Source organism: Rhea pennata, chromosome 9, assembly GCF_028389875.1.
Source record: "Rhea pennata isolate bPtePen1 chromosome 9, bPtePen1.pri, whole genome shotgun sequence".
NCBI lineage: Eukaryota > Metazoa > Chordata > Aves > Rheiformes > Rheidae > Rhea > Rhea pennata.
In genome coordinates, this window is record NC_084671.1 from 17,946,111 (window position 1) to 17,961,484 (window position 15,374).

General features: G+C 33.5%; 1 protein-coding gene across 3 annotated transcripts in view; it reads right to left on the minus strand.

Moving 5' to 3' along the window:
• RASA2 (RAS p21 protein activator 2) overlaps nt 1–15,374 on the minus strand; it is a 49,934-nt gene that overhangs the window by 2,537 nt on the left and 32,023 nt on the right. For 2 of the 3 annotated variants that reach the window (XM_062582386.1, XM_062582385.1), the window contains 13 exons: nt 14,258–14,414; nt 13,054–13,202; nt 11,735–11,849; nt 11,201–11,275; nt 10,331–10,454; nt 8,870–8,976; nt 7,448–7,534; nt 7,289–7,366; nt 6,724–6,797; nt 5,382–5,488; nt 3,424–3,506; nt 2,305–2,513; nt 478–581 (listed from right to left, as the gene is read on the minus strand). In XM_062582386.1, the coding sequence (XP_062438370.1) occupies nt 478–581; nt 2,305–2,513; nt 3,424–3,506; nt 5,382–5,488; nt 6,724–6,797; nt 7,289–7,366; nt 7,448–7,534; nt 8,870–8,976; nt 10,331–10,454; nt 11,201–11,275; nt 11,735–11,849; nt 13,054–13,202; nt 14,258–14,414 (1,469 nt within the window). Of the gene's footprint in view, nt 1–477; nt 582–2,304; nt 2,514–3,423; nt 3,507–5,381; nt 5,489–6,723; nt 6,798–7,288; nt 7,367–7,447; nt 7,535–8,869; nt 8,977–10,330; nt 10,455–11,200; nt 11,276–11,734; nt 11,850–13,053; nt 13,203–13,835; nt 13,944–14,257; nt 14,415–15,374 lie in introns of those variants that run through there. The other variant, XM_062582387.1, reaches the window with a different exon arrangement.

Here is a 15,374-nt window from a genome sequence, read left to right on the forward strand (position 1 = left end):
ATTGTGAAATATAAAATTACTCTAGCTTATATGTAAAGTGGATTAAGACAAAAACAGGAAAGATCATCAACTAGATGTACGAACATTTTTGTGACTTATTCTCTACTGGTTGTATATTTATCTTTACCATCTAGATCCCTCCTGTTCACGTTACCAGAAGACCAATGTTTTCTCAGAACTCAACCATGCTGCATATAATTCTTTCCCTAGGTAGGAAAAGGAGAGCAAAGAGAAGAGCAACTGGCTATATTTGCAGGTATCCTCTTAATTAGACTACTGTTGAGATTTTCTATAGGCAAATTTATTTACAACAAGGTGCACAACCAGTGCCTACTGAAGACTGTTTGATACTAGAGCACTAAGGACTCAAAAATACACTCTATATAGTCTCTACTATAAGATATCAAATTGATATCAAGGTAAGGGATTACAGCTGATGAGTACCAATATAGTTCTTCTGAATTACTATTTAAATACCTTCCAGCTTCTGAAGCTTAGATATGTTGATGGTAAAAAGTGAGTAAATCCTCTCTGTCTCTCTATCTCCATCAATCTCAATTTGAGTATCAGCAGGAACATCTCTAAAAAGAAAAAAAAAAAAGACATGGGTAGTCAATATAACTAATTCTCTAAAAGGTTTGAACGACAATAAAAACTGTTTCAGTTTCAATATATTTAGCCTTTTATTATGTCTAAATTTCACAGTTGCTACACAAGTGTATTTATTGTAACCTTTTTTGTATTTTATTGTAAAACTTTTACAGAAGAATATAAAGTTTTGAGGGAATAAGTCCAGAGCAGCACTAAAAATGGCCTTTTTACAATAGAATTTATTATTCAGTACTTCAAGAGTAAGAATATTTCAAAACACCAAAGCCAAATTAAATGATGCTTTAAAATTTGCTATATTTGGAAACTGACCAGAATAGAAGGGCAAACAGTATTTCTAGCAGAACACTTAAAGGAACAGAAAGATGAAAACAACAAAAAGTTATTTGGGAATGCCAATCTTCTGAATTTATGAGAAACCTAATATACGAATGAACTGAGTAACCTTGAAGAATAAGGCATTTTGCAGAAAGTTTACTTGTAGCATTTATTCTGAACTATATTCTACAAGAATTGAATTGAATGTCACCTTTAATCTTTAATTTTTAGAAATGACTGAATTAAGGATAAACTCATTTAAAAAATGATTATAGCATTTGTTTGTTTTTTAAAACTAGCAGTTTAAGGAAAGGCATCAACATATTACAAGATGTTTTGCATTTTTTGTAACATACCTACAAACCACTCCTCCACCCCCACCCCCCCCAAAGAAACAAAAAAAAAAACCCTAAATGATTTGTCTGAATCTACCTCCAAGACTGGCTTGTTTTCTTAGTACAGTTTAAAACAGTAAACAGTAAGATTAAAATGAAAAATGGGTTGCATAAAACAAGACAAAGTCATTAGTGAAAGTGATGGACTTTCAGGCTAAACCCTATGCTGCAAGCTATTTCAATAACTTCATATAAATGACCTAGAGGTGTCATATTTCTGCATCAAACTTGGCATTTGAAGAAACTTGGGAACACTCATCTGTGTTCTTAAGTGCATCAGAAACAACAGCCCTCGAAGAAAAATTATCACCAGTCAAGGTTTGCCACAGATCACGTGTCTTCCTCCCAACATGCTCTGTACTCCTTATGCACATTAGGAGCTACAAGGACAGACAAGGAAGATGCTAGCTTCAAAGCTGCTTTGGGCTGCCACTCACAGCCAGGATACAACTTAGAAGAGTCAATTGCTGATCGTTCAAAACACAGATGACGAGAGAGAGGCATTGCACCAAAACCCTTTTATTTTATCCAGTTCCCACTCTGAGAAGAAATACTAAAACTTGGTATGAAACAGAACAGAAATGTTACAGTCTCCCCCAGAGCACTCTGTGGGGAGAAAGAAAAAACCCTATACACTGCTGAAATTTCTATCAAGTACTGATACAGTAGTAGCACACAAGGTAATCCATTTATCAAGAGTAGAATCAGCTATGAAATAGACTGTTCAGCATAAAAAAGCTGACATAAGCCATTCAACATTGCTGAATTACATACTGAATTGACTACTGTCAATATTTCATATGACTAAAAAAGTACTAGATGTATTAAAAAACAGTACTCCAAGCCTTAATAAGATGTTTTTAGTAGCAAAGCCTGCTAAAACAGATAGCAAAATCCTTGCCTTCAGATTCTCAAGTTCTATAGTGAAACAACAGATTCTGTCCTACAAAACACACGCATTTTTATTTCCGAAGCAACTTACGCAGTGCAACGAGCACAGCCCACTGTGTTCTCTACGGTAGCCTTGCAGCAAAGCCAGTTCCCATTCAGAAAAGCAGAAGGATGGTAAAAAGTAAGTCTCTTCTGATTGCATCTTGTTACCCGGCAGAGAGCTTCTATCCACTCACTAGCTTCTACACAGTTATTTGCTTGGATGTAGAGTGGCTTCTCTCCATGTAGTACTTGAAACATCTGTAGATGGAAAAGTAACATTATTCTGCTCAGTGAAAGAGTGCAGTTACTGAACAATTCTGAATACCTTAAAATTGATATGGGTTCTCTGGCAATTCATCAGAGCCAAATTAAGACAAAAAGTGAGAAAAGGGAGGAAGACTTTCTTTTCCTGCCAACACCTCTCTCCAATTATACTACAGAGCCCTATTCAGGAAAAAAGATGGTTCCCTGTGTTCTGCTTACACTATTTCCTCATCCAAACGCAAATGCTTAAAGAATCAGAACATGATACACTTTCTGTCATCTTCATTCACATAGCTAAATGTGACATCAACTGCCTTTGTACCTCATATCCTAAGAGTAAAAGGCAATTCCCAAAAGCCTTAGGCTGAGAATGACTAAAGGAAAGCAACAGCTGTACTTTTACCACTGCCTAAGAATTTCACATTGAAATAATGGCAGAAATACTCATGTTTTACAGGTCCAGAATAAGGCTTTGAGGAAGAGAATTGTCTCTAAAATGATGAAAGGTATTATAGGAGGTTCTCATCAAAAGAACCTCCTATAATAATAACATTTGGTAGCTAACATTTCCAATAGAACATAGTATAACGTATGATTGTTAAATAAAAGTGATTTGTAATAGGGTCACAATAGTTTTAACCTCCATTCTACAAATTTAGAAAGTGAGGCACAAGTCAAAAACAGAGAGTTAAGACAGGACAAAGACCCAAATCTCCAGATTAAGTACCATACAGAGTACCAGTTAATACTGCATATAGCTGAGTTTTTTGGCCCTGATTCAAAGAGATTTTTTTTGTGAAATGTTTAGTAAGAGGGTTTAAGTAACCCTACTGTAGCAAACTAAGCTAATTAAAATCTTCTATTTAAAGAACATGCAAAGAATTTCAAATAACTTTTGACTCACATTTTTCTTGTTGAAGGAGCTCTCATCAAGCTTCTCCACTGCAAGGATATTTTTGATTGGAATAGTGAAAATTGGTTCTTTATCTGCAAAAATTCATAAATGGACGGTAAGAATGAAACAAGGCTTTCTTTTTAAAAAAACTCAATGCACTTATACGATAAGTTCTCAAAATATACATTTTAATTGTTGAAAAAACGTACATCAAACTATAATGATGAGAGAATGAAGTGTCTCACTCAGCAAGGCACAAAGATTAGGAAATCATCTGCCATTTCTCACTTACGTATCTGCTTAATTTAATACACAACCCTAAAGTAATAAATTGAAAGAAAACTGGACAGTGAGGTGTGCTACAGAATCTGTCACATATGACATAATAGCTATTTATTTGGTTGGTTTAATTTTTCAAACAAAAAATTTATAAAAAAGAAATTAAGCTTAGCATGTTTCTTCTAAATAAAATAAAAAACAAGATTAATTTTGTTTGTTTTTCCTAAATTATATCTACCTATCCAATTTAGAAAACAGAAGTAAAAGCAAGGCTGAAATGCCAAATCTATGACTCAACTCATAGTTTATCATTATCATCCAAAGAGACTGTCTTTCAAAAGACTATCCTGAAGAATCAGAACTGTAGTACATCCAATGCCAAAACACTTTCCTATGATCCAAATGTAGGACTCAAATGAACCAAATCAAGACTACATCAGATTATTGCAGGAAACAAGTACAACATCTGTTAATGTAATGCAGGCATCAACAAAAACCTGCTTGTTAGCCAATACTGACAACCATCATGTTTGACAGTCTACAGGTCTATCTTGTGTGTTTGGCATAAAAGACTATGAAGCAACTTTGGCAGTTCTGGAATTAGTCAAAGGCAAAATTTCTTTTTTCCAATTTTTAAAAAGCAGTAACTTTGATTTTTCTGTAAATGTAGATGCTGCAGTACATGAACTGCCTTCTGGATTTGCTGTATCAGCATACTGAATAAACTGTAAAGTAAGCATCATCCAAAGAGATGAAGAACCTGAGTGTTCTGTACATATTTCTGCATTTCACAGATACACAAACAATTTTGTATTAAAGAAACTATGAAAATCTCATTTATCTTCAAGAAAATTTTACCTGTAAGTACACGTACACAGTGTAATGTCTACAAAATGATTAGAAAGCATCTGATTAAATACGATTTTGCTGAAAGCATTGATTTAATCAAATACTGACTCAATTAAACCCAAACATCTTGTGAAATAATTTTCAACTAACTTCCACCAAAGCAGGTAACAGTTTTTCTAAGAAACCTCTCTCAGCCTGCCAGCTCACTAGGCAACCTATTCAGGTTTCAAAAATCTGTAGCAACTCCAACACGTCCAGTATCAGTATTTAATAATTTCCTTGCTGCAAGAGGAGGAAAAAATGTGTTCTCCAACTTGCTGCACTGAACTGGCAGTTCTAAGAACCCTGGCTTCAGCTAAGGCTCTCAGAGCTGCCAGTATTCCCAGCCTGGAAGCTCTCGGAAACTCTAAGAAGCTAAGAGTCTCACTCCCACAGTTTGAATCTTTGAAAGACTGAGATCTTGGATCTCTCTGAGAGTCAGTCTTAACTGCATACACTAAATTCCAACTACTCTGCTGCAGAAGCAAGATAAGTAGAATTATGATACTTATCAGAAGCATCTGGAGAACAGGACAGAGGTAACTAATATTGTATACTTTAGCAAAATAAAAAGAAAAAAGAATTAAAAAGGCCCAAATCAGATGCAAATACCTAAAAACACAGAATTATTCCAACTGTAACGGCTAAGTTAAGGAGAATTACTATGTTTTGCCATTGTAGAGTAAACGGTCACAAAACAGGAAGTCACTGAAGAGACATGCCACAAATACATTTTTGCAATAGAATTAAATATGAGTGTTTAGTAACAAAATTGTTCCTGTAAAATAAACAAAATTTACCTTGCTGTTTGTGGTAGGTGAATTCTCTACTTGTTAGACAGAACCACCGTTTCTTGAAATTCTTTTTACCAATCCGAGTCCTTCCCTGAGCTCTTTTGTACATTTCTCTGTAAAGAGAGAATCAGATGAAAATGCTGCCATTAATCTTTGAAAGAGCTTTCAAAACCACTTATACATATAACACATTATTGTTTGCCATGCAGTGACATAAAAATTCTATTAACAAGAATCTATCAATCTAATAAGTTGTTTAAAACAGGTCATCACAATTACCTCTCATATGGTGATCCATGTACTGGGCTCTATGAAAAGTAAGGAGTTTAACAAATATGCAATCCAGGTTCTCTTTGAAGCAGTGATTTTGGGATGGGTTCTTACTTATTCAGATCCAAACTACAAATTTTCCCAGAAGGGAGCAGAGTGTATTCAGTTACAATATTCCCCTTCCCTTTCCTGTCACTTTCTACATGTGACTGTAGCTGTCCTTATCTGCATCAGGAACTGAATTCAAATGAAATGATGCTGAGTAAGACTCAATAGCAAGAGTAGACACAAATTGTGTTTACTCACTGGAAATTATAGTTTGGATCAACTACAATCAGTACGTGATACAGATTAGCTTCCAAACTGATATATCAGGTACTGACCTACTGCCACTGTCTCCTCCTTAATTTCTATTTAGTTTTTTACTAAGAGGTACATTTGCTCCTATTTTAAATTCAGCTGCTTGTTTCACAGAGTAATCTTCAATTGCTATGAATCTCTTCTCAGGTGAGCATAAATCTTCCTCCCTTCCCCCCCAGCAACATTGTTTGAGTTAATTTACTAGATATTCTTGACCAATATAAAAAAAGATAGTTTGTTCATTTTTAGAAGTAGCCGTTTTTGCCACAATTTTATAAAAGTATTCTATCATTTTATGCTAAATATTTGAATTATAGGATATTTTCCCCCTACAATAAAGGGGGAATATTTTGCCCAGTTAGGCTTAAACATTACACAAACAATTCTAAACTGTATAAATTTTATGTTATCTTAAAATACATTTTAACAATTCTGAATAAATCAGAGCACACATTGAATTATAGAAGAAATGCAGACAGACTTTAAAAAGTTTTAAAATATCTTTAATTTTCTTCTAAACAATTTAGAAGATGAAAGTTCCCACCAAAAGCTGCAAGCCCTGCAAACTAATGAGGAATTATCACAAACAAGAAATATCGTAATTATTTTAGTAGAAATCAAGCATTTTTATTTTAGTGTACAACTACTTAATGTTGACATTAATGAAAAACAGCAGGTCAATTCTGTTTCTCATGGTACAGATTTAAGATGTATTTACCCTTCTTTTAGATGTACTGGCTCACTCAGACCACTGGGCTCTTTACTTTCCGTTGAGGAAACATCATCCAGGAACTTAAAAGAAAAATACAAAGGGAATATATAGTATTTGGAAAATCAAAACAAACTAAACCTACTCTGAAAATGCATATGCAGATTTTCTCTCAGTACAGAACAACTATTTTGGATAACAGATTAAATGAAAATATATTGCAGGGACTTGAAACAAGGTAAGAAGGAATGTCCATAAATTACAGAAGATTTCTGTAACTAGCTCCTAAACAGCAGATCTAATAAATACAAATCACTTGAAACAAGCTTTAATACACAAATAGTTTTTCTAAAATAAAAATTAAGTCCACAATGTATAAGTCCTATGTTCATTCTATTGCATTGATGGTATTTTTTATACCTGGAGTGGACCACAAACATTTTTGTATTTCTAGGAGAAAATTGAACAATGACACCACAGACTTAACTACTGAGATTACTCTGTATTCAAATGTACCATACAAACCATACAAATGCACCATACAACCACACACAAACTGCAAGTATAAAGGTACCTTTTTAACAGATTCAGTAAACTTTTCTTCTTGAAATGTTTTGAAAAACTCGCACATAAACGTCTCCTTGAAACTTGACTGAAAGGAAAGGTAAACAGATATAAACAAACTTTCTATGAAATAAGTCAATGAAATAAGACAGAATATTTGTGGCCTTACAAGTTTGCTTTTGGTCAAACTTCCCCAACTCCCCAAAGTCTGGATGGCTTTTGATATAAGAGTTAATGTTCTAGAAGTCTGTGCATCCTAGAATAAAGAAACAACAAAAAAAAAAAAAAAAAAAAAGATGTTACATGACATTTTTAGATATCTTCAAATAATACTTTGATTTAAAAATGAAAATTCCACAAAAATGTTTATATTACAAAATGTAATAAAGTCTGATACACATATTCATTCCCTTTTTTCCCTATGGGAAAAACTGCATGTGCAGCACTGCCCTAGGGTACTTCCTATGCTTTGTAAATATATGTATATATTAAAGATTACTGCACAGTGTTTTATTTTTAGGGTTTTATTCACTATTACTATAATTCAATATTAGTGAATGGAAAAATATTTTTCCCTATGAAACATCTCATCAGACCCCTCAAATTATTAGTACATATCTAATGCTTCTGAAACATTCACCTGAATACTAAAGATAATGAAGTGTTGCTGATGAACCGTGGAAATTTTCATAATAGCTATCACACTTAAAAGTTTGTCTTTAATGTTTTGCCTCACTTGTTTACTACTTCCCTTATTTTAACACAGGATTATCAACAACCACAGAGGCCTTGCTGATCCCTTTAAGATGTTGAATATTCAAATGATGAATTCCACTAATAATCTTTTATTATAACAAACTGAATAATGTCAAACGATTGAATGATTTTGAGTAATTAGAATTTTCTTTTCAAAGTGCTACAAAATTAGATAAAATAAGCAAATAAAAATAACCTCAGGATAGGAAAGTTTAATACATATTCTCTATTTTATGTGAAAACACATTATTATTTTCTTAACTTCAAAGACTAAAAATAAGATTTCTATTTAAATATGTCTATCTGATTTTGTATACAGATAATTGGCCTGCCTCCATTATTACAACCATAAAGTTAGTAATCTAATAACCTTGTTATTACTGTATGTTGAAGATTTGGCAAGACAGTACAACTCGTGAAGTCCATAATAAATGTACAGACCAGTCATTTAATAACTCCCTAACATCCATTTAGCATAGAAAGGAAAGTACGCTTAAAAATGAAAGCGACACCTGGATATTTAACTCCCACGGTGGAAGGAATCAGTGCGGTTCAGGCATATGCCCTGAAGAACCCTCAGTCAGGCTGCCATTCTAACACAGAAGTGCTTCCCCTGCAAGCACATTCTTTTTAATAGCAACAGCTCTCCTACAACATCTGAACTGCAGAAGTCTTAGTTCCTTTGGTGGGGTATAAAACAGAAGAGTCAACCTACAGACATACAGCAATCTTATTTTATTTCTCAATTACAGAGCCACTGAAAGCAACTTATGCCTTCCAGACACACACATCTGAAAATTATGAATAAAACAGAACAATATTTTACAAAACTTACTGGATGGTGAGGTCGTAAATGAAAAGTATGAGGTGAGACTACGGCTACAGCAAAGAAACGAAGAAACACAAAGCTGCTCACTGCAGAATACTGTACATGAGGGTCATCTGCAGAGAAAAACCATGAAATATAACATGCACTAAACTCAATAAAGAAACAATGAAGACAGTCAACATAAAAATCCTTAAGAAGATAACATCAGAGAAGATATTTATACTTTAAATAGAATAGAAAAATCAATGAAGTGCATGAAATGAGAGAGATGACCATGGTAAGAAATGTTCGTATAACAGAGGGCTTATTTCTCTTTAAAAAGAAGCTCTGCTTTCATAGAATTGACTTACGAGCTCCATTGCTAGTAACAATGTGATTGTCACGTGCACTTGTTACACAGTGTTGACCACAGGGGGCTTTAAGCATTTTGAACAGAAAGAAAAAATACAGTAGTAGCTGCTTTAAACATTAGGGCTATAAGGTTATTCATCCTTAAGGCTAGTTATTGATAAACGGAAACACATTAAACCTATATAAAAAAATGTAATAAGTTTAATTCCAGCCCTGAGCTGTGTCACAGAATCACTGTGTTATGTAATTTTAATGCCGTAACTGAACCTCTCATCCAAAATGTATTGTGTATTATACACCTTTATACGCGGCAATGAGAGTTGGATCACGTTCTTACTCTAATGACCACTTCAGTCAGCTCCCTCTGAGATGTTAGCTGTTCTGAAAGGAATGTCTTAACTGAAGAATTCATGTCCTCAGTTCCAGTGACAAACAGGAATCAGAGGAAGACGCCAGAAGTTCATCTATTAGTCTATTATGCAACATTTTAGGTTTTAGCTGACTTAAGTATCCATGTATTTCACAGACAGATTATTTGAAATGTAACCAGTATTACCTTTTCGGAATGATTTTAATATAGAAATAAGTATTTTAAGTCCCTCTCTGACAAACTTTAGCTCTAAGTCTCCAACTAAAGCTTCGCTACTCACATCATGAATATGCTAATCATAGTGGAGAGCTATAGTTCATATAGTTAGATGAAAATATCAGTTTTAATTCAAATTTCCATACTTCATTTCCAATATTTTCCTATATAGAAGCATTAAATAGCTTCCAGCTCTTCCAAATTTTAAGCATCTTTCAACCAAATCACTTCCTCCATTTGTCTCTGCTTTTTCTTCTGATATCTCATCATTTTGCTGTTGGTTTCTTGTTTGCTAGTCTTGCAGTACTTCTGACCTGCTGCCTGTTTGTATCGAAAATAATTCTTGACAATTGACCACAACGCTTTAGTGCAACAGAGATGGGTAGAAAAATCAAATGCCTGCTTGTCATGTTAAAAAGTTCAAGGCACAGTCCCAGATAAAACAATAATTTCAACAATCCCTAAAATGTAACTGTAGGCATTAAGTAGTTCATTCTCAACACTATTTTCAAAAGTAAAAGCACACTTACTTGGAAATCTTTTGGCAGCCAGATGCCTCAAAGAATAAAAAACATCACACATTAGGGTAGGACAACTTATACTTGACTGCACAATTTCACGGAATACTTTGTCTACATAATAGCGTAGATTTTCCTGTAATCATAGGAAAAGATATTTTTCAAAGTGTTAACATTTGCTTTGCTATGCCTTTTTCCTGAACACAAACATAACACTACAACACTCCTTTATAAAAAATCCCCTGTGTATTTTAGTATAGTGTATATTTAAAAAGCCTCATAGAATCTATATGGGTTTACTGATATTAAAAGGTCACTTGATGATATTTGTTTAATTTAAATAGAAGGCATCTTGAAAGTAAATGCCAGTTTTTGACCATATATCGCCCTCTATTAAAATACATTTTTTATAATTTGACAACATGCTACAAGGAAGAAGAACTTCACACACATCCTAATGAGTATTATTTAATTTGTTGCAGCTCCTATTGCTTTTAACGTCACCATCCAGTAAGAGGCAAGTGGCAAGCAAAACTTCAATGAAAAGATGAAAAGTGTTAAAGCATGCGAATTAGCTACTTTGCTACCTGGATGCGAGAATTGAACAGCAGGCATCACAATACACGAAAAATGGGTAAGGAAGACTCTAATCCTCTGCTCAGTTCCCTCTTCCCCAATCCATTAGGGATTTAATTTTCCATTGCCATTTTTATATACAGTGATATGAAAATTCATATTTGCTTGTTTGCAGAGTCATTAGGGAATCATACTGCTACCATAAATGGATGAAATAACTCATTTTCCATTAAACAGAGCTGTGTTCAAAAGTGTCTTTTTATCAAATTTTTAGAATATTTAAATTATGGAAATTAGAAAACTCACCATATGAATTTCTACGTTATCACCTTCTTTTAGTTTGATGGGATCTATTTCACAAGGTTTTAGAGACTCACATATCTGAAACAAAACAAAAATTAAGAGTTCCTTTTTAATTTCTTTTGACAGAATATATGAAAATACATTTGTTAATATTGTATTCTGTCTTATATCTAGAGGGAAAACTCTAAATACAATCCGAACAATTCATAACAACATGCTGTAATCATCTTCACTTTTCTTTGCGTGCCTTTGCACGTAGATCAATTACCCAAGCAACACATGGGGAAATCTGGCAATGTGTTAAAAGACTGAAGCAACTGTCATTGACTATTTATATTTAAGTACATGAAACACAAGTAACAAAAAGCAACCCCTCCCACTAAACTCAGCAAATTACTGTTCAACTTAACTTTCCTCTATAATTCCTCTTCATGAAAGGTTACTTACACAGGGAATTACAAGAAAGCTGCCTATCAAAGAGATAGGACACCTCAGGAGGCTAACTGTCCTGTGAACAGTTTCAGCAAGATAACCTACCTCATCAAGAACTGGTTTCAATGTAACTTTTAGGTAGTGCCTCCCCACTATTTTCATCATTTCATCAACACATCGAGTTGCTAATGTGTTCCCTCTGAAAACTGTGTTTGCTTCCCTGTAAGAAAAGAATAAATGTTATTTGAATGGGAGGAAAAAAACCCTAAGGAGCTCAGTCACAAAATCTAATTAATATTTTATCTCACTATTACACAAAATTATTTTAAACACGAATTAGGAATTTCAGAAGTTAGATATTCAGGTTGCAATGGCACCCGTAACAGAGGGGAAAAAATCCCACGATATTACAGCTATTTTCAAAACCAGTAAAATAAAACCTTTAAAAAAGGTCTGGAAATTTTATAGAAAAGATGTAATCCGATGTTAAATATGAGAAAAACAACTGGAGAAAATTCCAAAGTAATGAAGACTTGTAGCTGACCAATATAGTATTATTTCCCCAGTGGCCTGGTAAGAAAACTATTATAGCTACAATAAATAGCATACTGCTGCACCATACTGATAAACTCAGGCACTTTCCAACCAAAACATATTTAATCTAGGGTTGTGCCTTCTAGGCCATGTAGTCGAAGATAATTAAGTCAGCTGTACGTTCAATGGCAAAATAAGTCTTTCTACTCTGATACATTTAGTGTAATCTTTGTTACAGTGCAAATATAATGGAAATGAATGTGTATACCAGAATGCAGTGCAGAAAGTTATTTTTCTTACAAACCATTTCTTTTTATGTAGTCAGTTCTCTCACCTTATTTAAATCTAGAATAAGTCAACTTTGCAAAGAACCACCCTGTGGTGATAAAATACCTTCCACAACTATACTGGACATGACTTGGTACCTCAGCGGGCACTATTTAGGCCTACTTCATTTCTCTAAGCACAAGAGTGATTCATTTAAGTCACATACTCAAAGAAACATGAGATTCTAAGTAATTTAAGAAAAATGTTAAGTATCAATCTAGTGGCCAGCAGAATTTGAAAAGTGACCAAATGTTGATATTTTAAAACAAAAAACTATGTACTCTTGGACACAAGTCTAGTTTGCTATCTTTAACTGCACACTAGTTTCAAGAAAGTTTTATAGACGAATGATTCCATCTAAAATAGCACACTTAACTCTGATCTTCAGCTTCAATGCAATTTTAGTAAATGTTTTTATAAATCAATATTAAAATGAGTGTATTTTGTCAGTTTTTAAATACTGAGGGAAGAAAATCTGACACGCTTATCAGTGCTGTATTATGAAATCCTCTGAAACTCTGATAATAAAAACAGCATGAAATCACTAAGCATGAAATACATACTGAGTATCCTTCAGATCTAGCTCTGCTACTGCAGTGACAAATGGAACTAGCTTATGGTGGTGTAGCAACAATCTTACAAGAGGCAGAACAGCATCATATTTGTCTCGACACACTTCACTCAAAATGTAGGCAGCAGATGCAGAAATTGGCTGTGAGAGAGCAGAACAGAAATCACAAATGAAGTAACTGAACATTCTACTTAGATTTGGCAAACTATGGCTCCGAACCAAATCTATCAAAACTACAGACATTTTCTTTATATAAAATTTTAGTAGTATTTGCTGTATAACATGCCAATTATAATTTTCATTCTATAGAATGAAAGTTTCCATTCTATAGAAAAAAATAATTGAAAGGATATTACCTAGTCAAACATATTTGATATTTAAAGGTTTATAAAATTCAGCATCTACTCATGCTTCCCATTTTCCCCAAAGCATTAGAATACGGCTTTGTCACAAATCCAAATAAAAGGCATTAAGCACCTGCATGGCAATAATGTAATGTCTTTATAAGACTTAAGTCAAAAAGGCAGCATCTGACTCTGCCACTAGATACACTCAGCTCTTCCCGAGTTACAGTAAAGTAGTATTTGAATACTGCTAGCAAAAATTTTAGTCAAAAACTGTTTTCCATTTATCTTCCTTCTCCTCTGCCAACATTTCACATAGGTTAAAGAAATACTATAAAGACCTAGAAATATAAAGGCTAGTTACTATGATTTAATTCCTTATTCACAATGCTATGCTAATCATCTACCACACTTCCCTTTGCCAATATACCCAAGTAAGAAATCCAGGCACGTTGAGTAACATTGGGGAAGACTGAAGAAATTCAGAAGAGGTGGAATTAGAAATCAGTTCTTCAACAGACCACTTTTGGCAATGGTGAATACCTTCCCCTTCAGTGCCAATAAGAAAATGTTGAAAAGAGCAACCAACAAGAAGAAAATGTTTTATCACGGCCATTCACACAGCACAGGTTATGTCAACTGTTTCTGTTTGTTTGTCTAAAACAAGAACAAAAGTTAAGTATTTTGGAGCAGAAGTAAATGCTCCAAAAGCAGCTCACCTTGTTGTGACAGGAATAATTAATATAAAGGAACAAAAAAAATACTATAGTTATGCTTATTTTCACAAATAGTCTCTTACAGGCAGGCACAATCTATTTTTAAATCTTTGAAGGAAATTTTAAACTGAAGTACCTGAACATCTGACGATTTTAGCAGCAAGTTTCTTAAAGAAGCATAGTATTCAGATGGAAGTACATAGTCTTCAGTATAGCAAATATTTAATCTAAGTGATCCCAGATCATCAGTTTTGGAAGATTTATTTCCATTTTCTCTTGGTTGAAGTAAGTACCTGAAAGCAATAGGACAATTCTAAAATATATCATTAAGATCTACATTTCATTAATCTAATTTTACAATAAAGCAAAGCACCACGTTTAACTATTTTAGTATACATTAACTCAGTCTGAAAACTGACAATAAAATTGAGATTAAAAAAAGAAAATAAAAGAAATTGTTGTTTATTCCTAACAAAGTAGCAATATTTGGTGTACCTTCAGCACATAATGGAACATATATTCATTTCTCATATCTTTCCCAGCAGAGAAGTAGGATATATTTCTTGTAGCTCAACTGGGAAAACAGGAATAGTCAGAAACGATGTTGGACCTTCTCATATTATATCTAGGTTATACTTAGATTAAGCGTCAAGACATTACAGATGGAACATCTAAAATCAAGAATTTAAATGGTCTAGACCGAAACTTGTAAAATATATATTATTAGGCTACAATCCTGAGAAAGAATTAAAATTAAGGCAACATAAGTTTAATGCTTTAACGTGCTTTTTCTTTTAATCTTAACAAAATATATCAAACAATTCTTCACTGGCTTTGCTGTAGTTCAATTGAATTTCAACAGGAGGTGCAGTCCTAAAAAGTGTTAACAGCTTTAAGTAGCTATTTGTGTCACAGGTTAGTTTCAACATTCAACCTGGCAAACTGAAATTACATCTTCAAGTATTCTATTTAACAATACTTTTCTTAAAAAAAAAAAAATCAAAGTGTATTTGTATTTTTACAATCTTCTTTGTGAGAAGAGAGTCTCTGCTGGACATTAGGACTCTCAAGCTTATTTTCCCAATATTTAGTAACAGTAATACTGTTTTTATCTGCTGTGTTCCAGCTATTTTCTAAAGATCCTTCTAAAACATTTTATGCAGTTAAAGATCCAAAAAACACTAGTTACTTTAATCATAAAACCGTTTTTGATAATTTTATCATTATTGGATATAAAGATTCTTATGAAAGGT